Source organism: Penicillium verhagenii (genome assembly GCF_028828195.1).
Source record: "Penicillium verhagenii strain IBT 33310 chromosome Unknown utg000006l_segment0_segment0, whole genome shotgun sequence".
Lineage (NCBI taxonomy): Eukaryota > Fungi > Ascomycota > Eurotiomycetes > Eurotiales > Aspergillaceae > Penicillium > Penicillium verhagenii.
This window is the reverse complement of record NW_026643170.1, coordinates 1,868,569-1,888,370: the sequence shown is the minus strand read 5'-3', so window position 1 is coordinate 1,888,370 and position 19,802 is coordinate 1,868,569. Positions and strand designations below refer to the sequence as shown.

General features: G+C 47.6%; 10 protein-coding genes across 10 annotated transcripts; 5 read left to right on the top strand and 5 right to left on the bottom strand.

Moving 5' to 3' along the window:
- Nucleotides 1–6: 6 nt before the first annotated feature.
- On the bottom strand, nt 7–337 carry N7466_006115 (uncharacterized protein; the record flags this gene model as incomplete). The annotated part of the gene is made up of 2 exons (XM_057165512.1): nt 7–158; nt 214–337. The coding sequence occupies 2 exons, from the start codon at nt 335–337 to the stop codon at nt 7–9; spliced, it is 276 nt and encodes a 91-aa protein (XP_057021111.1).
- Nucleotides 338–1,752: 1,415 nt separating this feature from the next.
- Nucleotides 1,753–2,540, top strand: N7466_006114 (uncharacterized protein; the record flags this gene model as incomplete). Its single annotated transcript, XM_057165511.1, has 2 exons — nt 1,753–2,100; nt 2,214–2,540. Coding segments are annotated over 2 exons (675 nt in total), but the record flags the coding sequence as incomplete, so codon positions are not given.
- Nucleotides 2,541–2,701: 161 nt separating this feature from the next.
- N7466_006113 (uncharacterized protein) lies at nt 2,702–4,662 on the bottom strand (the record flags this gene model as incomplete). The annotated part of the gene is made up of 7 exons (XM_057165510.1): nt 2,702–3,142; nt 3,219–3,426; nt 3,475–3,677; nt 3,731–4,008; nt 4,068–4,334; nt 4,396–4,470; nt 4,530–4,662. 7 exons carry the CDS (start codon nt 4,660–4,662, stop codon nt 2,702–2,704), a joined length of 1,605 nt encoding a protein of 534 aa, XP_057021109.1.
- Nucleotides 4,663–5,694: 1,032 nt separating this feature from the next.
- N7466_006112 (kinase-like protein) lies at nt 5,695–6,531 on the bottom strand (the record flags this gene model as incomplete). The annotated part of the gene is made up of 1 exon (XM_057165509.1): nt 5,695–6,531. The coding sequence occupies one exon, from the start codon at nt 6,529–6,531 to the stop codon at nt 5,695–5,697; it is 837 nt and encodes a 278-aa protein (XP_057021108.1).
- A 1,136-nt stretch (nt 6,532–7,667) lies between these two features.
- Nucleotides 7,668–9,950, top strand: N7466_006111 (uncharacterized protein; the record flags this gene model as incomplete). Its single annotated transcript, XM_057165508.1, has 1 exon — nt 7,668–9,950. The coding sequence occupies one exon, from the start codon at nt 7,668–7,670 to the stop codon at nt 9,948–9,950; it is 2,283 nt and encodes a 760-aa protein (XP_057021107.1).
- A 512-nt stretch (nt 9,951–10,462) lies between these two features.
- Nucleotides 10,463–11,089, top strand: N7466_006110 (DUF4291 domain-containing protein; the record flags this gene model as incomplete). Its single annotated transcript, XM_057165507.1, has 1 exon — nt 10,463–11,089. One exon carries the CDS (start codon nt 10,463–10,465, stop codon nt 11,087–11,089), a length of 627 nt encoding a protein of 208 aa, XP_057021106.1.
- A 326-nt stretch (nt 11,090–11,415) lies between these two features.
- Nucleotides 11,416–12,221, bottom strand: N7466_006109 (uncharacterized protein; the record flags this gene model as incomplete). The annotated part of the gene is made up of 2 exons (XM_057165506.1): nt 11,416–11,933; nt 11,999–12,221. 2 exons carry the CDS (start codon nt 12,219–12,221, stop codon nt 11,416–11,418), a joined length of 741 nt encoding a protein of 246 aa, XP_057021105.1.
- Nucleotides 12,222–13,357: 1,136 nt separating this feature from the next.
- Nucleotides 13,358–15,298, top strand: N7466_006108 (HECT-type E3 ubiquitin transferase; the record flags this gene model as incomplete). The annotated part of the gene is given in 4 exon segments (XM_057165505.1): nt 13,358–13,515; nt 13,530–14,124; nt 14,654–14,935; nt 14,999–15,298. The coding sequence occupies 4 exon segments, from the start codon at nt 13,358–13,360 to the stop codon at nt 15,296–15,298; spliced, it is 1,335 nt and encodes a 444-aa protein (XP_057021104.1).
- Nucleotides 15,299–15,514: 216 nt separating this feature from the next.
- N7466_006107 (putative feruloyl esterase) lies at nt 15,515–17,101 on the top strand (the record flags this gene model as incomplete). The annotated part of the gene is made up of 1 exon (XM_057165504.1): nt 15,515–17,101. The coding sequence occupies one exon, from the start codon at nt 15,515–15,517 to the stop codon at nt 17,099–17,101; it is 1,587 nt and encodes a 528-aa protein (XP_057021103.1).
- A 120-nt stretch (nt 17,102–17,221) lies between these two features.
- Nucleotides 17,222–18,652, bottom strand: N7466_006106 (TauD/TfdA dioxygenase family protein; the record flags this gene model as incomplete). The annotated part of the gene is made up of 5 exons (XM_057165503.1): nt 17,222–17,335; nt 17,392–17,525; nt 17,610–18,101; nt 18,186–18,391; nt 18,456–18,652. 5 exons carry the CDS (start codon nt 18,650–18,652, stop codon nt 17,222–17,224), a joined length of 1,143 nt encoding a protein of 380 aa, XP_057021102.1.
- Nucleotides 18,653–19,802: the final 1,150 nt, after the last annotated feature.

The following is a 19,802-nucleotide window of genomic DNA, read 5'->3' as shown; positions in this document are numbered from 1 at the left end:
GTCTTGCTATTGTTGAAACTGCTCGTTGTCTAGAATCCAGCAGTAAGAGTCTTTCAGTAGCCCTCCGTTGGTGTTCTGAATACGATCTTTGTCATGGTGAGGATTGGTCGTCCGCAGATCTCGCAGGCATGCTTGATTCAAGGATATTTCCCGCTGTACTAAGGCAATCACACCAATTAGTCACGTTCTTTTAGAGTTATGCGCTCCACTCACAGAACTGGGTAGTGATATGACCAAGGTTCTGCCCAACTTGGAACCCAGAGTTTGAACCGTTATACGTTGTCGTATGTGCTATGATTGCAGCTAGGTGGTTTCTAGATGGGCTAGTCGCGAGCATACGGCTGAGTCGTCGAAGTACCCCGCTATCAGGTGATCTATCAAGCGACGCTAGGAAGCAAAGACTGGTCGATTTGTTTCGGGCACCTCATGCAGTCGAAAACGCAATAGGTATAATCTTCTTCGTTGTGGAATTTGAGTCACTTCATCTAATAATTATTCATTCGCCTTGCACAAGAATGAATCTTGCCAATACTGGAGTGGTGACTCGTGGGGGGTATCAAGATATAGGGTATCAATCGTATGGTTATTTCCAATATATTACATACTACCTCATCATGTGATTTCCAGTTACAACACGTTTCGGTACTTTAAAATTGCTTTAACCGAACACAGACTAGCATGTTTAGGATAAAGTTTTGGAAATAAATGAAGAGAGTAAAGTGGTGCAACTGATTTCGAGCGCGTCTGTATCCCTTTTACTGACCAAAATTAGACGTTCTTTCACCAGACAGTTAATAACGACATACGAGGGTGTAATGCGCGCGCCCAAATTACTTGTACTCGATAAGTTCAGGGTTTTCGAGGTCATCTGGCCCAAATTCTAGATGTCCATCTTCTCGAAGAAAAACTGCTCATCTACATGTGGTCTTTCGGGAGTTGTCGGGCTTGAAGCTTGGAAGTTGCGCTTCGTGAAGTCCATTGGCCGTGCTGCGTGTCGATTCTGTCGAACAAGCTGAAGCAACATTTACTGAGAGTTGAGCGCTCAAGTGCGGAAGGTTAAAGGTAGTATTTTCAAGCAATGCGCTTCCAGATATCTTTCCAGATTTCCACTGTCATTTGATAACTAGCTCACCTCAAGTGTTTGATGACGCATCATTAACCGTCCCATTCGGCTGTTTGGAAAGTTAAAGCCGAATCTTAAACCATTTCTAATCTGTTTGTTTATCAGGCTTCTGCTTTGGGTGTTCCGGGAGCTAAATTCCCAATTCGGTTAGGTAAACTATCGGACCCTTAGTCAGCTCGGCCCCGGACTCCACGTGGGGCCGAGTATCCCGATCAGGTAATTGTTTGGCACCCCTTCCGGCACCCCTGATTGGCCTGGTTCCCCTCCGAACTATACTGCTGACGAATACTGCAATGTTCATAACTAGTTGATGTTCAGGTGTACCTACATCTGCTGGATTATTCAACCTAATATAACATAATTAGTAATGGAGAGACCATTTTCGGGACTAGTTGTACATAGTACAGATTCAGATTATAGTTACCACTTATCAAAATCGCTGATTAACGAGGGCCTACGGTTAATTCTTCTCCAGTCTATATAATGGTCAGCGTCCAATGTTCATTCAGTGATGTCCAGGTTACAAGGTTCGAAACATCCCTCGCACTCAACTCATCGACAGCCTTCTCTAAGCGACTATCACCTTCTGTATCTTTACCAGCTTCTTCCAATTTTAAACCTTCAAAGGAAGCCAGCATCACTTCAAATTCTGCACGATGACGGTATCAGATGGCCCAATTAAGAGCTCTGCATATCTTGAGGCAGTGAAACATCGTCGTACCGTCTATGGCCTAACCGACAAAATTTCAGTCTCCGATGACCGCATTATCGAGATTGCAAACGAAGTCATCCAGACCATTCCTTCGTCATGGAATGTACAGAGCACACGCATTCTGGTGACGCTAGGCAAGGAGCACAAGAGGTTCTGGGACGCGGTCATCGCTGCTGCAAAGCCATTCATTCTCGAAAACCAAGGCGAGGAGGATTGGAAGCGTAATGAAGAACGTTACGAATCATTCCGGGCTGCCTATGGCACAGTGAGTATCTTCCAAATGAATTCGTCGGGAAGATTCGGGATATTGAAATGATCTATTTTCTATGCGGTCAAGTTCTCTCGTGTCACACAATGCTAATTATATGCTTTATGTAGATCTCTGTCATTGAGGACCACGCACCTATCGAGAAACTCCATGAGAAGTTCACCAAGTTCCCCATCACCGTCTTCGAGGGTTTTGCCGAGCACTCCAACGCTATGCATCAGATTACCCTTTGGACTGCCCTTGAACTCGAAGGCCTCGGTGCTAGCTTGCAGCACTCGAATTTTATTCCAGGCGTGGAAGACGGCATCAGGTCTGCATTCCAGCTTCCGTCATCTTGGTCCGTGAAGGCAGAGATAGTGTTTGGCGGGCTATCTGGCGAGAGACCGACTGTCCCGAAGAAAGAACCCGTCTCTACTACTGTGAAAATCTTCAAATAAAGACGCTAAGACTCTGTAGCCCCTTCTTGCTGGTACTGGATGCGATGGATTGTGTTCCCAAGGAAGGCTACAGATCTTTCTTCCTTTTTAACTCTACAAATGATTTTACACAATAGTTTGGAATACTCCCATTTCATGACATAAGATTTTTGAAATTGATATTACTTTCCTGGTAACTCATACCGGGCCTGGTGGTCTAGCTCCCAGGCCAATCTCGTATTTGGTTCCAGCTCCAATGTGGTATTCGATGCCATCTCCGATATCTGCCCACCTTTGGAGGGATGAATTACCTCCGGCATGCGTTTCATGGAATCCAGGTCTATTTTTCTTTGGTGTTGCTTCCTTCTCTTGAACATGTAGAAAAGTGCCGCCAAGATTAAAGCAAGACCAACGACACCGCCGACGACACCGCCAACAATGACTGCTGTATTGATTGAAGAGGCTGAATTTGAAGATGAGACTTTTGGCTGGCTAGAACTTGTGCTGGTGCTGCTCGTCTTGAAAATGCCTTCGAGGCTTTTTGCGGCCCATTTTGAAGGGTAAGGAGAGAGTTTGATATCGTCGTATGTTGAAGAAGAAACCGCATACGTAGTTCTCGTAGGCTAAGGGTACCCAGGTGGCGTTAGTTTATTCATTGTGCACACAAAATGTTAGTTGTTTTTTTGGGAAATCTCTCACATCAAAGGTGTCTCGAACAGATTGAGAGTCCGCATCGTAAATGAATGCCGGCATGGTATATGTGCCAGCTCTGCTGTCCACATACCACGCGTTACGCCCACCGACTGCAAATATCTGGGTCCCATATGTAGCACAGTCCATTGTCATTCGTCCTTGGTCCAAGGGAGAGGCTTGGTACCATTTGAAAGATGGGATGGAAAGGTAAGAGCTAAGAAAGATACTTTGTTAGCAAGGGAAACAATTCAACATGGCATACGTCACATATTCATACACATCAGTTATCACATCCTCAGACTCAAAGTCGGCCCCACTAATAACAAAGATCTCATACGTCGATAAGGATTCGTCATGCTGAACAGAAGCGCAATACTGAGTCCGCGAAGGCACAGAGCCACTAGTAGTCTGGTTATACCATTCAGCCGTGGCAATATCATAGACTTGGACATAGTCCCATGTATTCTGCGCGTGTTAATATCCCAAATTCTCAATCGCAGGATGGGGTAGGTACTAACCGGAGTCAATGTTGCATTGATTCCACTTTGGATTGACGGAACTTCTCCACCAATGTATACCAAAATGCCCATCTCTCCGACAGGAATATAACTCAACGAGCCATCTTGAACCGGGGTAAAAGGTGCTTCTAAAGAGGTATATATGCCAGTGGTGGTGTTCAACTGGATCATCCCGGATGCATAATTCATTGTGGAGTCCGTAATTGTAGTTGTTGTATCAGATGCTTGGTAACCACCTACCCAATAGGCAGCCTGGATTGCAGCTGCATTAGTATTGGCTAGTCAGAATCATTAGTTCACGCTGGCTGGATATCAATTTGTCTGGAGATGCACATACCACCATTGACTAGTCTAGTTGGTATGATGCTCTCCTGCTGAGACTGCCATGTCTTCTGGTTTGGGGTGTATGTCCAAATGCCATTGTCATTAGACACATTTCCTACAAACAAACCACCATACATGTACATGGTCGAGTTGTCTTGACTAGCCCAGAAGGCTTGGTATTTGACAGCGGGCACAGTATCGTTCACGATAGTCATCTTATAATTTGAACCGTCATTGACCGAGAATGAGGATGTCAGATCAAGTGTGACAAGATAATGGTCTATGATGTGTCAGCCCTGGAGAATTGACGTGAAAGAATTGGAAGAGGAGAAACAACATACGATCTGAATCTCCATCGTCCGGGATGAGACCGCCGTCCAAGCCCACCATGTAAAGAATGCTGTTGGCAATACCCACTAGATAAATCTGGTCAACTCAATATACCCAACTTGAAATGTGTTCAGGCAATTGATACCTCCAAACTTGTAACTGCGGGTCCAACCACCCGATAAATCCGATAGCACCTCTCTTTTCGAAACGACTGATATGTTTTGGTTTGCGAAGACGACACCCGCCAGCCACCAGACCAACAGAGATAAACGGCTCATATTAATCGCATTTGGTTGACTTCAATGATCAAGGTGTGAATGATGGAAAGAACAAACCTTGGAGGCTCGCCAGGGGATTTCCGAAAGACCCTCCTTCAACGGACACTGCAGATATCTAAAATAGCCCAGCGCTACTGAAATTCGCTTCGATCAAAAAGGGCCATAATCAGCATATCGTTGTTTCAGTTACATGTACTACATAAACCCTTGAGAGACAAAAAAGTCCAAGCGCCCTGCCGTCGGCGGCAGATCCGCCCCTCTGATAGGGTCAACACACTAAGAATCCACCTTTCGGCCCCGATTGGCGGGTACTTACCGGGCTCGGGCAGGTGTGGAGCCGAGGTGCTTGTTGACCCAGGGCCCAGGGGCCCCTTCAAGGTTCCTTCAATCAATATTTGAACTCTCCAGACGCCGCTCCATTTAGGGGATTGAGCCAGGTCGCAGAGAAGATAAGCCATTTTTAATTGACCACATTCATCTTTCGCCGCCCTGTATGCTAATCAGCCTTCAAAAAATTCTTCTTCGCCCAACACACCGAACAGATGAAAAATCCCAGCCCCTACAGATTCAAATGGCTCGAGCATCCCGCACTAATGCAAACATACTGTCAGATCCTTGATGAAGATCTGGGAGAAACGAATGGAAATGAGGATGAGGTGAAGAAGGGGCAATTGTATGGCATTCTTCTTTACTACTAAGCGGGATGGAGGAAAAAAAGGAACGAAGGAAGGAAAGAAGAGAGAAGCTCTCACTTCCTGGACTAAGTGCCAACCCTAGCCCTATCACACACAAAAACAACAAGACACGCGCTGCACTAGCAAGGCGACCGCAACGGTATCATGGAGGCATCCACAAGGGCCATAACCCTGCCGCACGCCAAGTCCGGAACTATGACCTGGCACGATAATTGATCTGAGAGGCAACGGGACAACGAATAGATTCGCACTGGGTATCACCTGGAGAAATTCCATTCTATCATAGATATACGAATAAGGGTAGTAAAAGGAGGTTTCTAAACAAACTGGGATGCAACTAAACGTCCCCAGTATCCGAAAATGCATCACCCTCTGGCCAGCTTCCTCTGGCTTCCTTAAGCCACTCTCGGATCTTCTCGATGGCAAAGAAATCATGGCGAATCTCAGATGTATCCCAGGAATCATCTGCATCTATCCAGCCTTCGGTGCCCCGACTGAGATTGAGCTTCTCTCCAATGGGATGGCAAGAGTTGAAGTCTGTGAGAACCGGCATCTGGTCTTCAGTGAGCAAAATGTTCGCTGGGTTGATGTCGTTGTGGGCCAATCCCATGGAGTGTAAGTGCTCAACAGCAGCTTTCAGGGCAGTAGTGAACGTTTCTTCGTCGATTACAGGGCCATTTTTCGAATCGATATAGCCCCGTAAGTCAGATTGCTTCCTGTCTAAAACTAGCCCAGTTATAAAACCTCGCTTGACACGACAACCATGGTATTTAATGATACCAGGATGCGGATTCTGAGAGATGGTCTCCAGAACGGATGCCTCTTCGATCAGAAGGGTTGGAATAACATAAGCTGAGTCATCCTCTTTGTACTCCTCATAACAGAACAGGCGCGGTCTTTTCAGATATAGATGCTTGATTGGGCCGGAGAAACTGCGGATGCTGCCATCCGTGGGGACCTTCGGGTAGATCTCTTCATCAGGTATCTTTGTGAGCGCTTTTGTGAATTCTTCGAAGGAGATATCCTCTTTTGGTTTTGCTATTTGGCCGAAGTAAACGCTATCATCTTCTCGTTCGATTTTGCTGAAGCTTGTGTATAGAAATGCATATGTTTTGGGATCAAGGGATTCGGCAGTAAAATCCAGGTCAAAGAGATGTGTAATGACTGGAGCCATGATAACAAGCATGCAAAGCTTCTAATGATGGGTTTGCAAAACGTGAGTTCCGAGATTAAATTCAGCGAGAGGCTGAAAGTCATGTTAACATTTGATGGCCTTACTGAAGAGCGGTCGGTGGAGGCATAACCCCGCACATTGGGTAGCACCGGAGCATAAGGCACAGGCCTGTTGAAAGAATCAGAAGTTTTGAGCGCATTAGAGAAGCAAATGAGGAAGTCACAAATTGTTGCCAAGGTTGAATTTATGACAATTTCACCTGCTAGAAACCTGAAAATCCTCGGTATCCTGCGATGTAAGTACCCTGAAACACCATGACCGGATTTGTGTGCTGCGCTTTACTTTTGATGTGAAATGTGTATTAGTCTAGTGGATGTGTAGCTACTAAGAAACGAGGGGCGCCTGGGGGACCAGGGGTATTTAGTACGGCGAGACATTGAGACCTAAGGTGCATTTGCATCCACGTGACAGTCACAGGACCGCAGCTTCATGGATCCATTTCATTTTCTCTACAACATCGATTGCTGATATTCCAGAACCAGATGAATTTGAGAGTGTTTCTCAAATGAGAAGCATGGCTTTGGAGGAAAAAGTTAAGGAAAAGCAAGCTTCGGTCGATTTTCCTCTGTATATGGTGGGTAACCGTACGGATATTAAATCTAGAATATCAGCGCATTAAAACCAACAATGCATCGGCTATATTAACCGGATCAGCCATTCCGACCCACTATTGAACATGGCGTCCATGGCGTCCACACTAAAAGATTCAAAGGTTAGCGTCTCGCTCTAAATGGCCACCTTGATAGATAGTAGGTGGTTCCTGATCTCGGGGTTGCCGTGCTGCACAGGCTAAATCTCTTAGCCGAGAGAGAAAGTTAGTCGAGTTGAAGTAGACCCTAGAATCGCTTGAATCGCTTCTAAATAGCCTTGGAAGTCGCAATCTCCTATTCTTTGGTTTTTCTTCTTCCCTCAACCACACTCTTTTTTTCCCGCTCTTGTCTACCAACCACACTCTTTCAGTCGCTCATTACTGTTTGTTTGTTTTATATTGCTCAGCCGGTATTCATATCCTCCGCTTTCTGGAACCGAAATTAACATCTTGGTTGACCCTCTTTCTTGCCGTCGTCAAGTCCAGTATGTCGGCAGCGGGCTTTTCCCCCTCATACTGCACGCCAATTCCCACCTCGGGTGCATGTGTTGCTGGGACCTATTATGAAGGCTCCTACACCTTTACCGTGTCCTGTGACGCCCTGCCGGTGTTTTATTCCCCCTGGTCAGTTACGGAGATGAGTTCTGGAAATGCCTGGGACTGTGCTATCGCCTGTGCCGAAGATGATACCTGCGAGGCCTCCTTCATGCAAACCCAAACGTGGGGCTCATACTGTTATTTTGCCCTAGGTGGGGAGATTGAAAATTATGCAGGAGACGAGTTGTATTTGACGCGTGGGGATTATATTGGGACAGAATGTGACCCAGTTTCATCCAGCGTGTCTTCTACCTCGACCCCTGTTGTTACTCCATCTAGTATAGTAGTGAAGGCTTCTAGCTCAGCCCCTGTGGTCACTCCATCCAGTACGGCAGTGAAGGCTTCTAGCTCACTCGTCCTTGTCGGTTCAAGCTCAAGCTCCGTCATTCCTTCTTTGACTGCGTCTTCTAGCGCAACAACTACCACCGCAGCCTCATACTGCACAGCACTACCTACCTCGGGCTCATGCGTGGCCGGCACCTTCTTTGATGGAACCTATACCTATACTGTGGCATGCAACTCCGGGGCGAGCTTCGCTTCTCCTTATACCGCTGTCACGATTACTTCTGGAAATGACTGGGACTGCGCCATTGCCTGTACTGAAACCAGTGGCTGCACAGCATCCTATCTTTATGGTGAAAACTGTTACATGTCTCTGGGTGGAAATGTTTATACCGATGGCTTTGACTGGGAAGACACAATGGTTTTGCAAATTGGTGACTACATTGGAACCACTTGTGAAACAGTGTCGTCTACCGTGACTTCTTCTACCCCAACTGTTACTCCGTCTAGCTCACACATATTGACGGTGACTCCGAGCTCCTCGCCTATCGCCGTTATAACCTCTACTCCAATTTCTTCTATTAGAAAGCATCGTTCCTCGTCTGTTCCAATCCCAGTCAGTGCTTCTGCTCCAGCCGGACCACTCAGGTCATCCATTGCGCATTCTTCAAGCGCGATCAAATCGCTATCTGTCGCTCCATCTTCATTGATCCGCGCTAGCTCAACTCCATATTCTCGGCCTGTCGTCAGTTCATCTGGACTTGCCCCTCATGTCCAGCCGACCATCACTTCCTCCGGCTCTCCTGCCAAGCCCACCCCACCAAGTGGTTTACTCGGCCAATCCACGACTTCTACTATCTTGAGTACTCGTACCGCAACCATCACTGCCTGCCCGTCTTCAGTCACCGACTGTCCAGCATCATCCAAGACCACTTTCTTAACAACTGAGACTCTTGTTGTATCCACAACTATTTGCCCCCTTACTGAGACCACTGTAACACCGGATACACCGCAAAACACTGGTGCTGCTGCTACATCTTTGGGTGCCGGATCCGCCGACGAGTTCACGACATCAACAATTCTGACTACTCGAACGGCCACCGTCACTGTCTGCCCGTCTTCGGTCACTGACTGCCCCGCCTCGTCGAAGACCACGTTCCTGACAACAGAAACTCTGGTTGCATCGACTACCATCTGCCCTGTGACGGAAAAAGCTAGCTCCTCTCAACCTAGCATCACCACCACTTCCCTGGCCGGTGAAGGTGTCAGCGGCGAGAACAGCGGCACGGGTTACACTACGTCGACCATTCTCAGCACACGCACTGCTACTAATACAGCATGCCCGTCTGCTAAACCAAACTGCAACGCATCGGAGCTCACTACATCCGTTACAGTTGAAACCCTCGTTGTGTCGACCACCGTCTGTCCAGTGACCGCGACAGGGGCAGCATCTGCCTCTACCGCAACTACCAGTGCCGGAGCCGGTGTTGGAGCCGACACAACAGCCCTAGTTGGAGCTAGTGCTGCATCCGAGATGACTTCTGCCGCCGCTGCTACAGAGACCCTATCAACCAAAACTGACGTTTACGTGCCTTCAGGCTCTAATGGAGAGACAGCACCGACGAACACTGCTGTGATCACTGGAACTGGCCCGAATATGGGTCATGGAAGTGGCAACAGTAAGGGACGTCCATTGAATAACTCCAGCATGAGCCTTGTCAAATCTGCATCTTCTTCTGGTGTGGCAGCTGCTTCTCAGAGCGCTCAGACTTCCAGCAGCACGACTGAAGGTGCAGGAGCTGTGTACACTGGTGCCGCTTCTTCCCAGTCAGGCTCTCTGCGCTGGGTTATGGGCTCCTTTGCCGCTCTTTTGGCACCACTTCTTCTGTAAGACGCTTTCAAATGATTATTTGAATTGTGTTCTCCTTCGGGTTGAACACCTCTGGTCTTCCAGATGTGAAGAAACCACGAACTGTATTGAACTTATCTTGATCCATATAGTAATTTAATTTTCCCGATATGTATAGTGATTTTCTGCATTTGCTTTCAGGTTCGGTTTCTGAACCTTGGGATAGTTCCAAACATTGGATAAACTTTCAATTTTTTTTACTCGCATCTTCTCTCTTTTTCCTTCTAAACTTCAATTGTGATAACTTGGTTTCTCCAGCAACCCCCGAATTATTTCTGCACGATAGTAATACGAACATGGTGACTCAGAGTGGGCCAGTGCCAAGTACTAGTAACTGAGCAACTGAACAGTTCAGTCAATAATGTTGCACTATGCCACTACATGTGAACCTCACCTAATTTCAAACAGGAACAAGTGATGAAAAAAGATAAAAAACACTACCACTACTGAAGCCTTCGTTCTGCAGCAACATATCAATGAACGGTAAAATCACCATGCCAAAACGTCAAGAATCACCACACAGCTACCGAGCTATCCGCGCATCCTACACACAGACAACGATAACCGTCTACCAAGCTTATCCAGCCGAAATTGCCGATCCAGCACTCGAAGCCCAGAACTTTGAACCCCCTTTCTCGCGAACCAGGATGACATGGATCAAACCCTCATTTCTATGGATGGCATACCGCAGCGGATGGGCAACAAAGCAGCGCCAAGAACGCGTGCTAGCCATTGAAGTCACACGCGAGGGATTTGAATGGGCCCTCGCACATTCGTGCCTGAGTCACTGGGACGCTAGAAGCGAAGGAAACACGATGGATAAAGACCAGTGGCAACAGCAACTCCATGCTAGCCCAGTTCGCGTCCAGTGGGATCCAGAGCGCGATTTTCACTTTCGACCCCTGGATTATCGTGCTATTCAAGTTGGACTTGGTCCTGAGGCCGTGACGAAATATGTTGATGAATGGATTGTTTCTATTATTGATGTCACGGACGTAATGCAAAAGGTGGGGGCTTGTGTTCAGGCGGGGGATCTTGAGGCTGCGATGGCACTTTTACCGGAGGAACGGGTTTATTCGTTGTTGGATGAATTGAAGGAAATACTACACATTCATTCATAATCCCATGATGCACATATATTCATTTTAGAGGTTTGACTATGAATATTTCATGTGTATATTGGTCTTGGCTTTTAAAGAAGGCAAGAGCATAAGTTTTTAACATTCTCCGCTGTTGTTCCCGTAAGGATGTAGCTTTTTGAAAACCGCGGAAGACTCGTCGGAGTTTAGGTCAATTTTCGTTGACTTGGCGGAATTAAACAAAAGCAAAAACATAAAACAGTCAGGATTCCCATATATGTGGTCACCCACCATAATATCAACTGACAGGCAATGGAGGAGGGGAGTGTGATTTGAAACGGTTATTGTAATATGAGTAATATGTAAATTCAAAATTTTCCGTTGAATCGTCTAAAAATACAAAACTCCTCCTTCCACATTATCGGCTTATAAGATTCCAAATCTCTAATGAATCTGTCCTTTATAGTCCGAGAGCTCCACGCCAGGTGGATATTCTGCCATTCAGCCTTCTTTTCACCGTTCCAGAAATTCAGCCATAGCATCAACTGGGTTTCCTGGCCATTCACAATCTTCGTTTTGTGCGCCCATATTTTTCTATTGGAGTGCGTCACAATATGATCCTTTTGGGGGATTGAAAAGCCCGCTGCAGGTGGATGGAGACCCCTGAACTCTCTAATGTCGGCCAGCTGGTCATCATCCAAAGACGCAGGGAAATAGACCCAGAATAACTGAATAAAGGCCAAATCCAAGCCATGAACCCAGTTACAGCGGTAAACAGTCTCGTGGGAGGCTAGACGTAGAATTCCTTTGCTGGCAAGATTCTCCCAGAAAATCTGGGCGTCCGGGGAGTCTTCGAATTCCCTTAGTTTTGACATATGGGGCCACACTACAGTAAATGGATTAGCAATTTGAATCTGATGAATTTTCTATCTTTCTTCACTCTGCACTCACATGTCAATAGAAGAACCGTATCAGGCCGCTCGCGAGGCCTTGCCCAGTGGCATTTCCAGTGGCCTGCGATTTCGACCAGTGGCTGGAAATCTCCAACCCATTGCTCGGCATCGGACTCCATATTTTGGGGTACTTGGAGCTCATCCCAGACAAGGATCTCCCAGTCTCCCACATTGTTGATGATGTCTCTCTGAGGATCGGGGGGGCGGGGGGTGTGCGACATGATAAATGTTCCCGGTTTTATCAGAGGAGACGAAGGAGTCCGATTATGGATCATGTGTTGACTCTTGACTCTTGAGCTTGGCTGCTTGGCCATACTAGATTAGTCAGCGAACGTGTGCTGGAGAGAGACAGACGAACACATGTTCAAGAAGCATTGGTCGACGGACCTGATTCCGTATCCGTATACAGACAACATTGAAGTCCGGGAACTAATGTTTTATGAAGCTTTTCAACTCAACAAAAAAACTCCTTGATCAGATTCAAGTCTGGTGAGTAGGGCGGCAAGTACACCGATTTTACCCCTGCGTCCACACACATCTGCGCAACCCGTTCACAATGATGGACCGACGCATTGTCCACGACGACAACCGTTTCAGGCTCAGGCCGTCCTGCGCAGTGCTAAAAAGGCCTTAAACACAGTGGCATCAATTGAACCGCGGAATACACGCGACAGAACGATGCCATCCTGAGCGTACACGGGTGAATTCTGATATCGCTGTTCGGGATGGAATTTTGATACTTGCAAAGTTGCAAGGGGGCCACGCCAACATTGAAGTGGTGATCAGCCCGTGCACCTGAACCCAGCCCTCCTATCGCATCTAATCCAGACTCACCAATATAACTTTCATCAAAGATGGTACGATCAAAAATCCGATTAATTAGAGATAACATTTGAAAGTTTCCGTATTTCGGCATTACGCTTCTTTGCATGTTGTTGAGCAGTCTTTTTAAAACCAACCTTTACTAAGAAGGACTCTTCTAATAATGCCTGAGGGGTTGTGATTATTATTACGGTCTGCTCCGGTAATGGAGTAGAGACAACTGGATGCTGCACATATGAGTAATATATCTTGTTCGCTACTGTCAACTGGTATCCATTGATCGGTACCTGAGCAATAACCGCAGTCTGCGGTTATTAATTGATCTCAATGTTTGGCCTAGTTGGATCAATAATCACATCCCCAGGCAAAGTTATGCTCATTAGTAATACGAGTAACAAAATCTATGCCGAAAGGTCACGTGGCAGGTTTGCACTGTTTGTCCTTTGTGAGGACCGCGTTCGCGCGCCGGCCGCTTTTTAAGCTCAAGTCGCATGGTCCAGCTGGGGAGAGTTGCAGTTCCTTGTTCGTCACGACCATGGTCATGTCTAAGCCACCACTGCAGACAGACGCGAATCCACCCCTCTATCTGCACGCTGAACTTCTTCCCAACATACGACAAATCACACTCTATATTTCAATCCCTCGGAACCTCGCTCTCGATGCGACGGCCCGGCCACAGATCCAGCTCTCTGAGTCTTGCAAGGCAGTGACGGTGTCTTTACCAAATCCCCCCAAAATGTGACGGACACCGTGAAGCTCCCGGCGCGAGTCAACGATGCTGCCCGCCTCATATTGAATTCCAATACACCCCCAATCAAACAATCCATAGACGCGAGTCATGACTACTCTTTTAGAATGCAGATTGATCCGACTGATCCGACTCTTATGCCGAAAGACGAACTAACCGATGATCATGTGCCCTGGACAGCAACTGACATGTCAATCTCAACTCGCATTCGATGCCGTACCTGTTCGACCCCGTTCCTAGATGCATCTGGCCCGAATATACCACGCGATGAATGCGAAAATGAACTCAAGGACAAGAAAATTTCTGGCTGGATGTGGAAGGATCTACCAAGTGGAAACTGGGCTGAGATGATGGACTTTTGGCATTGCCACAAGCCAGATCCGCACGAGGACGACCCTAAATCTGAAGCCAAAGCTGCGCTTAAGGTCGAGGAAGAGAATGCCCAAATTAAAGGGTACGGAGCGGGGAGTCGTGTTGAGGCCATCTCTGGAACGGTTCTTATCGATGTCGCTACTTTCCTGGTTGCAGAGTCAGACTGTGTGGGTTTGAAAAAGGTGAGACTGCTCGAATCGTAGATGATAGCCCCCTGCATGCTTTTACTACCCCAAATTTCTCTGCGCTGCTTTTTTATGCCCTCTCATTGGGCAATCTAGAAGGAGACCATTTCGTTCAATGTTGTGGCCTTCGATACAATTGCCCTACATCGATACCCAGCCATTCCGGCCGCAGGTTAGAAGGTAGGCGGCTCAACCCTTGTCAAGACTTTGCGGCGCAGTTATCCTCTCTTGTTAGACGGATTTCGTTCTCCATTGTGCTTCCGTGGGCTTGTTCTGCCTGCTATCTGATTCGAGCTTTCTTCGCACCCTTTCAGTCTTTGATGACGGGCTGGGGCTGCCTTTCCCAGAGAAGTGGGACTGGCGTGAAGACGGAAACGCACATGCCGCATTGCCATATATGTCAAGCCTAGGCTCCTTATACTGCACCGATCAGCAATTCAAATGAATCATTTTCAAACTACCACCGTTTCCACTGCGTATTTCTCAGCTTCCTCGGCTTCATCTGCTGACACGCTATGTCCCATAGGGAAATGACGAAGAAGCGAGATCAGACCCCACATCATCTCAACAAAGAACACTGGACTGTGTATCGTGTAACGCAATCATCGGCATGGAAGATCCATCCGCAAATGGATGGCGTCTCATGAAAGCGAACGTCTCCCTGAATACAAACGAAGTCGACTCCGTAGAAGAGCACTGGCAAAGCCACCCCACTGAACTCATCGTCGCGGCCCAATTACTAGAGTTGATTGAGCGAGAGAGTGCACGAAGATTTGTCGTTCACTTTGGACAGAAAAGTGGACTTCTGGTACATGCTCCATACACATAAACCCTTGCCTTCTTGATATCCATTCCACTAACTCGAAATCAGCTTTGGGTTTTCAACCCTGATCTCCGTTACTCCAACTCCAATTCAGGACACAGTATCAGTGCACAGCAAGCTATGAAAGTGCTTTTCCAGACAACGGAGGATGTGGATTCGATGCTGAATCGTGATATGGGTAGACCGTCTCCATTATCTCTGGAGGAGCTGGAACTTCCCTCGATGATCTACCAGGCTTTGTGGATTGCATTAACCAGGAGTAATCAAATGCTGCCTCTATCGGCCAGAAATTTCAACGAGTGGACGGTCGGCCTGCTGGACCGGTATAGCCGAGCCACGCGAAATTAAAGAAAAGTGGATCAACATCCTGATGCCCGGATACGTCCACTTCCCCACTTTCAACCAAGTTCTCCACATTTCTAGCCAGCCTTGTTACGCCAGCCTTGTTACGCCAGCCTCGTACCCCTCATATTTACCATTTAGATGACTGTATTCTACAACTTTTCAGCATTGGACATGTCTGAATATTTTCTCTTCCATTAAGCTCCTCTTATATACACCAGAATGTCAAGGAATCGCATGATATTGGGGGCGGTTGCGACAATAATCACCCCTTTCGCGCTCGCAACAGCTGATTTAAGCTCGATATGCAACCCAGCAGCTATACCTAAGCCCAGCTTTTTTGGAGCTGAGATAATTTCTGTAACCGCAAACCCGGTCTTCAACTCGATTGACCATGCTGAAGTATCGCATCCAAGCTCACCCCAAGAGACAGATGACTCCGTCAGCTTCTGCAATGTCACTGTCACCTACACCCACCCGGGGCAACAAGATCAAATATCCACAACGGTCTTCCTGCCGCTCGAAAGATGGAACAACCGCCTCCTCGGCGTTGGAGGTGGTGGGTTTGGAACACGCATGCTCGGTGACGCGGATCTGCTGAAAGCCGTTGCAGGTGGCTATGCAGCTGTGGCTACAGACGGAGGGCATGAGGTCAATATGGAAAGTGCGGAATCGTGGGCTTTAAACAGCCCCGGAAATGTGGACCTCTACGCTCTGAACAACTTCGCTCATGTCACTTTGCACGAAGCCTCCCTTATTGGCAAGGCCGTTACGACCTCATTCTACGAGTCGGAGCCCGCCTTCTCCTATTTCGCCGGCTGCTCCACTGGTGGACGACAGGCGATGATGCTGGCCCAGCGTTACCCTACCGCCTATGATGGATATCTGTCCAGTTGCCCAGCTATCAACTGGAACAAGTTATGCATAGCAGCGCTATGGCCTTATGTGGTGATGAATTCAGCAGAATCAGTCGTGCCCGTTTGCATTCTTGATGAGTTCACCGCAGCTGCAGTGGAAGCTTGCGATGGATTGGATGGCGTGGTCGATGGTGTTATTGATGATTACCGAAAATGCAAATTTGACCCACATGCGATCGTGGGACGCAAAGTCGATTGCGATCACGCGCAAATCACCATCTCTTCCGAGGCTGCAGATGTTGTTGAACGCATATGGGCAGGCCCCCGCTCACCAGACGGGGAATCTCTGTGGTACGGCCCTACTCACGGAGCTGAGCTTGGTGCGGTCGCAAATTCGCACTGCGAGTCTGAAACTGGGTGCACTGCTGTTCCATTCCCTATTGCACATGAGTGGGTAAAGTTCTTCCTGAAGAAAGATCCCGAGTATGATATTTCGAGTATCACGAAGGAGGACGTTTACGATCTGTTACACGAGGCGCAGAGCTGGTACCAGTCTATCATTAGCACGGATGATCCCGATCTCTCTGGATTGAAGCGTTCTGGTGGCAAGATGATCTCCTGGCATGGTACCGTTGACCAGCTAGTCCCCGTAGGCGGTACACGCGACTACTACGATCGGGTGCTCGCTTTGGATCCCGACGTTGATGTTTACTTCCGCCACTTCGAGGTTCCTGGTGTAGCTCATTGTGTTGGTGGGCCTGGTGCCTTGCCCGTGAATGTCCTGGATGATCTAGTTCGATGGGTTGAGAAGGATGTTGCTCCAGATTCTTTGCTGGGAGAAATGGTGGATCCGAAGAGTAACAAGACCACACAGAGATACATTCCTGCTTATCCTGTCTTGCAAAAGGTGGAAGATACCGAACAGGAGTGGGAGAGAAAGACGGAACTGTAAATCCAAAGTCCGGTCCATGCGAAGATTGTTCATGTCCATATGCAATGGTGTATATTTTCAATTTGGTATATATGCATTAACTTCAACTCTCCGTCCGTCATCCTTGGAATTAAATCCAAATCAACCCTCAAAAGGTGTCTCGTAGGGCTGCTCAGCCTGCGGTGTCAGACGAGCAATGTGTCGTCTCTGACCATCCTCCCAATCAAACACAGCAGAGTGACAAGCCAACCGGTTCTAATATAGTTAGAATATCATCCACAAAAAGAACACCAAGGAGACATTATACTCACATCCCAAACAACAACAGTCCCAGCCTTCCACCGAACACGAGCCTGCAAATCCTGCGAAAGAGCAATATGATCAAACAAGAATTTGAGCAAGTAGTCCGACTCCTCCTTCTTATACCCAACAATATATCTGGTAACTGCACCGCCCCGCAAACCGTCAGCAAATCCCTTCAAACCACACACGCGCCTCAAAAAAACCCAATAAAGAACCAACAACTCACACTGCGGATTCACATAAAGCGCCTTCTCCCCAGTAACAGGATGAGTCCTCACAACCGGATGCTCCGAAACAACCGGATCCCTCCTCGCAATGCCGCCCCCATTCAAACTAGCATTAATCTGCTCCGCGCCCGAATGCGCCGCCTTCAATCCATGCAGCCGCTGTCGAAACTCGGGCGGAAGCCGCTTATAAGCCTGCGCCATGTCTCCGAAGAGCGTATCGCCGCCCGTCGTGGGCCCGTCCAGCACGTACAGGAACGTTGTGCCCGGCGGCTGTTTCTCGAACGTGACGTCGCTGTGCCAGGTGATGGTGTTTGTGCGCTGCTCGAGGAACTTGCTGCCTGTGTAGTCGTCGGCGCTGCGGAATACGAGGTGGATTTCCGGGAAGCCCTTTGGGGCGCCGGATGTTTGGTGGATGTGGTGGCGGCCGAAGTAGCCGGCGTAGTCGACTGCTTCTTGGATGGGGAGGGAGGCGAAGTCTTGGTCGCGGAAGGCTGGTGTGGGTGTTGGTTAGTAGCTGGGTTTTTTTTTTTTTTGTTTTTGGGGGGGTTTTGTTCTTGCGGGTGGGCTGTGCGTACCGACTACTCGGCGTTGGGCGACGAAGAGAGCGAGCTGGTCTTTGCCTGCTTTTGATAGTTTGCTTAGTTGAACACCTTTTACTTCTGTGCCGATGAAGGGTGTGATGTCGTCGAGTTCGGCTTGGCCTTTTGGGAAGAGATCTGGGAAGCTTGGGTCTGCGTCTTTGCCGTGGTCGTAGTGCTCGAAGAGGGTTAGAGGTGGGTATCTATGGATTCTTGTCAGATTTCATCGTTTGATTTTCAATGGTATCTTTTTTTGATGCGATGTACCTCTCAGTTTCATTGTCCCACACGGGAAGATAATTAGGGTATGAAGCCGGAGCAATCTTATCGGTGCCATTGAGCTCGGCTTCTTTCTCATACTTGTATCCGATGAGATTCTCCTTGTTGTGTCCTGTATCCGTCTTGAGGGGCACTGTGAATGTCGCGGAACGAAGTCCGACGTTCTCGACGACTGAAGGGGCCATATTGAATCTCAAATTTCGAATCGATCGAATACGCCTAGTATCTTCGAATCTTTTTTCCCAAAGGTGTTTGTTGAATACCAAGATTCTTTGCAGAAACAGAGGCAGGTACGTTCTTATATGAATTTGTATGTTCTCAAGAAACACTGACTCATTATATGTAAGGTTGAATGACAATACGATCCATTATATACAAATTCCGGCAGAGTATTGCCGATCAAGATTGCGCCATGACTGCGGGGTTCACAGCCTACGACTCGCCCGAGTTAAAAGCGACAAAGTATGATCAGTGATTATCAATGTAGCAAGTCAATGCGGGGTTTCAGCTTCCGGAATGAAACCTTCGAAACGTTGGAACGGGTTTGTAACATGGAAATTGTACACATCCACATGGTTAGAAGTACTCGTTATGGCTTCCGTGAATGGCGTGCGAAGTATGGCGTGGACAGATATCCATTATCTGATGACGTGCAAGAACGTGCAAGATAGAATTGGTAGCCACCGGTGTAGATCTGGTATTCTTAAGGTTGGAAAATGCGAGAAATTTACATGAAGTCCAAGCATTGAACCCCTTCCCCCCCTTTCAAATAAAGATGGCGTGATAGGCTGCTCGGGTTACGCGACGTCAAAGTTGCCGACTTTTCGGCTGCACTTTGGACATTGACTTTGGGCTTGGAAATGTTTCGATATCATGGTTGGCTCTATTTTTTGCCAGAAACTATGTGATATTGAGCATTGTTACATTGAGTCTTGTCAATGTCAATAATTAGTAGTTCCATGGTTGAACCTCAGGCACCAGGTTGATATCGTAGATCGATGCCTCAGGTTGCAATTTTCCCCTCGGACATTATCCGATGCATACTAGTACTTGATATACAATCCATGCTGTTTCTAGAAACCAATCAGAGAAAATGCAAAAACAAAACCAAATCAGATTGTTCTCCGACACGAATGTCAAGTACGTAGTGCTTTCGCGAGTTGGAGATTCCAGACCATTTCCATGAACTCGGGGGTTCTCCACGAGTGGGGCCCGATTTTAACGCCTTCCGCTACTTGTCCGAGCAAACGTCAGTTTATTCACTCTTGCGTGATTTGAACAAAGTCCCAATGCCTGCCAAAGAAAAAAAGCCAAATAAGCACCTAAGATAACGCT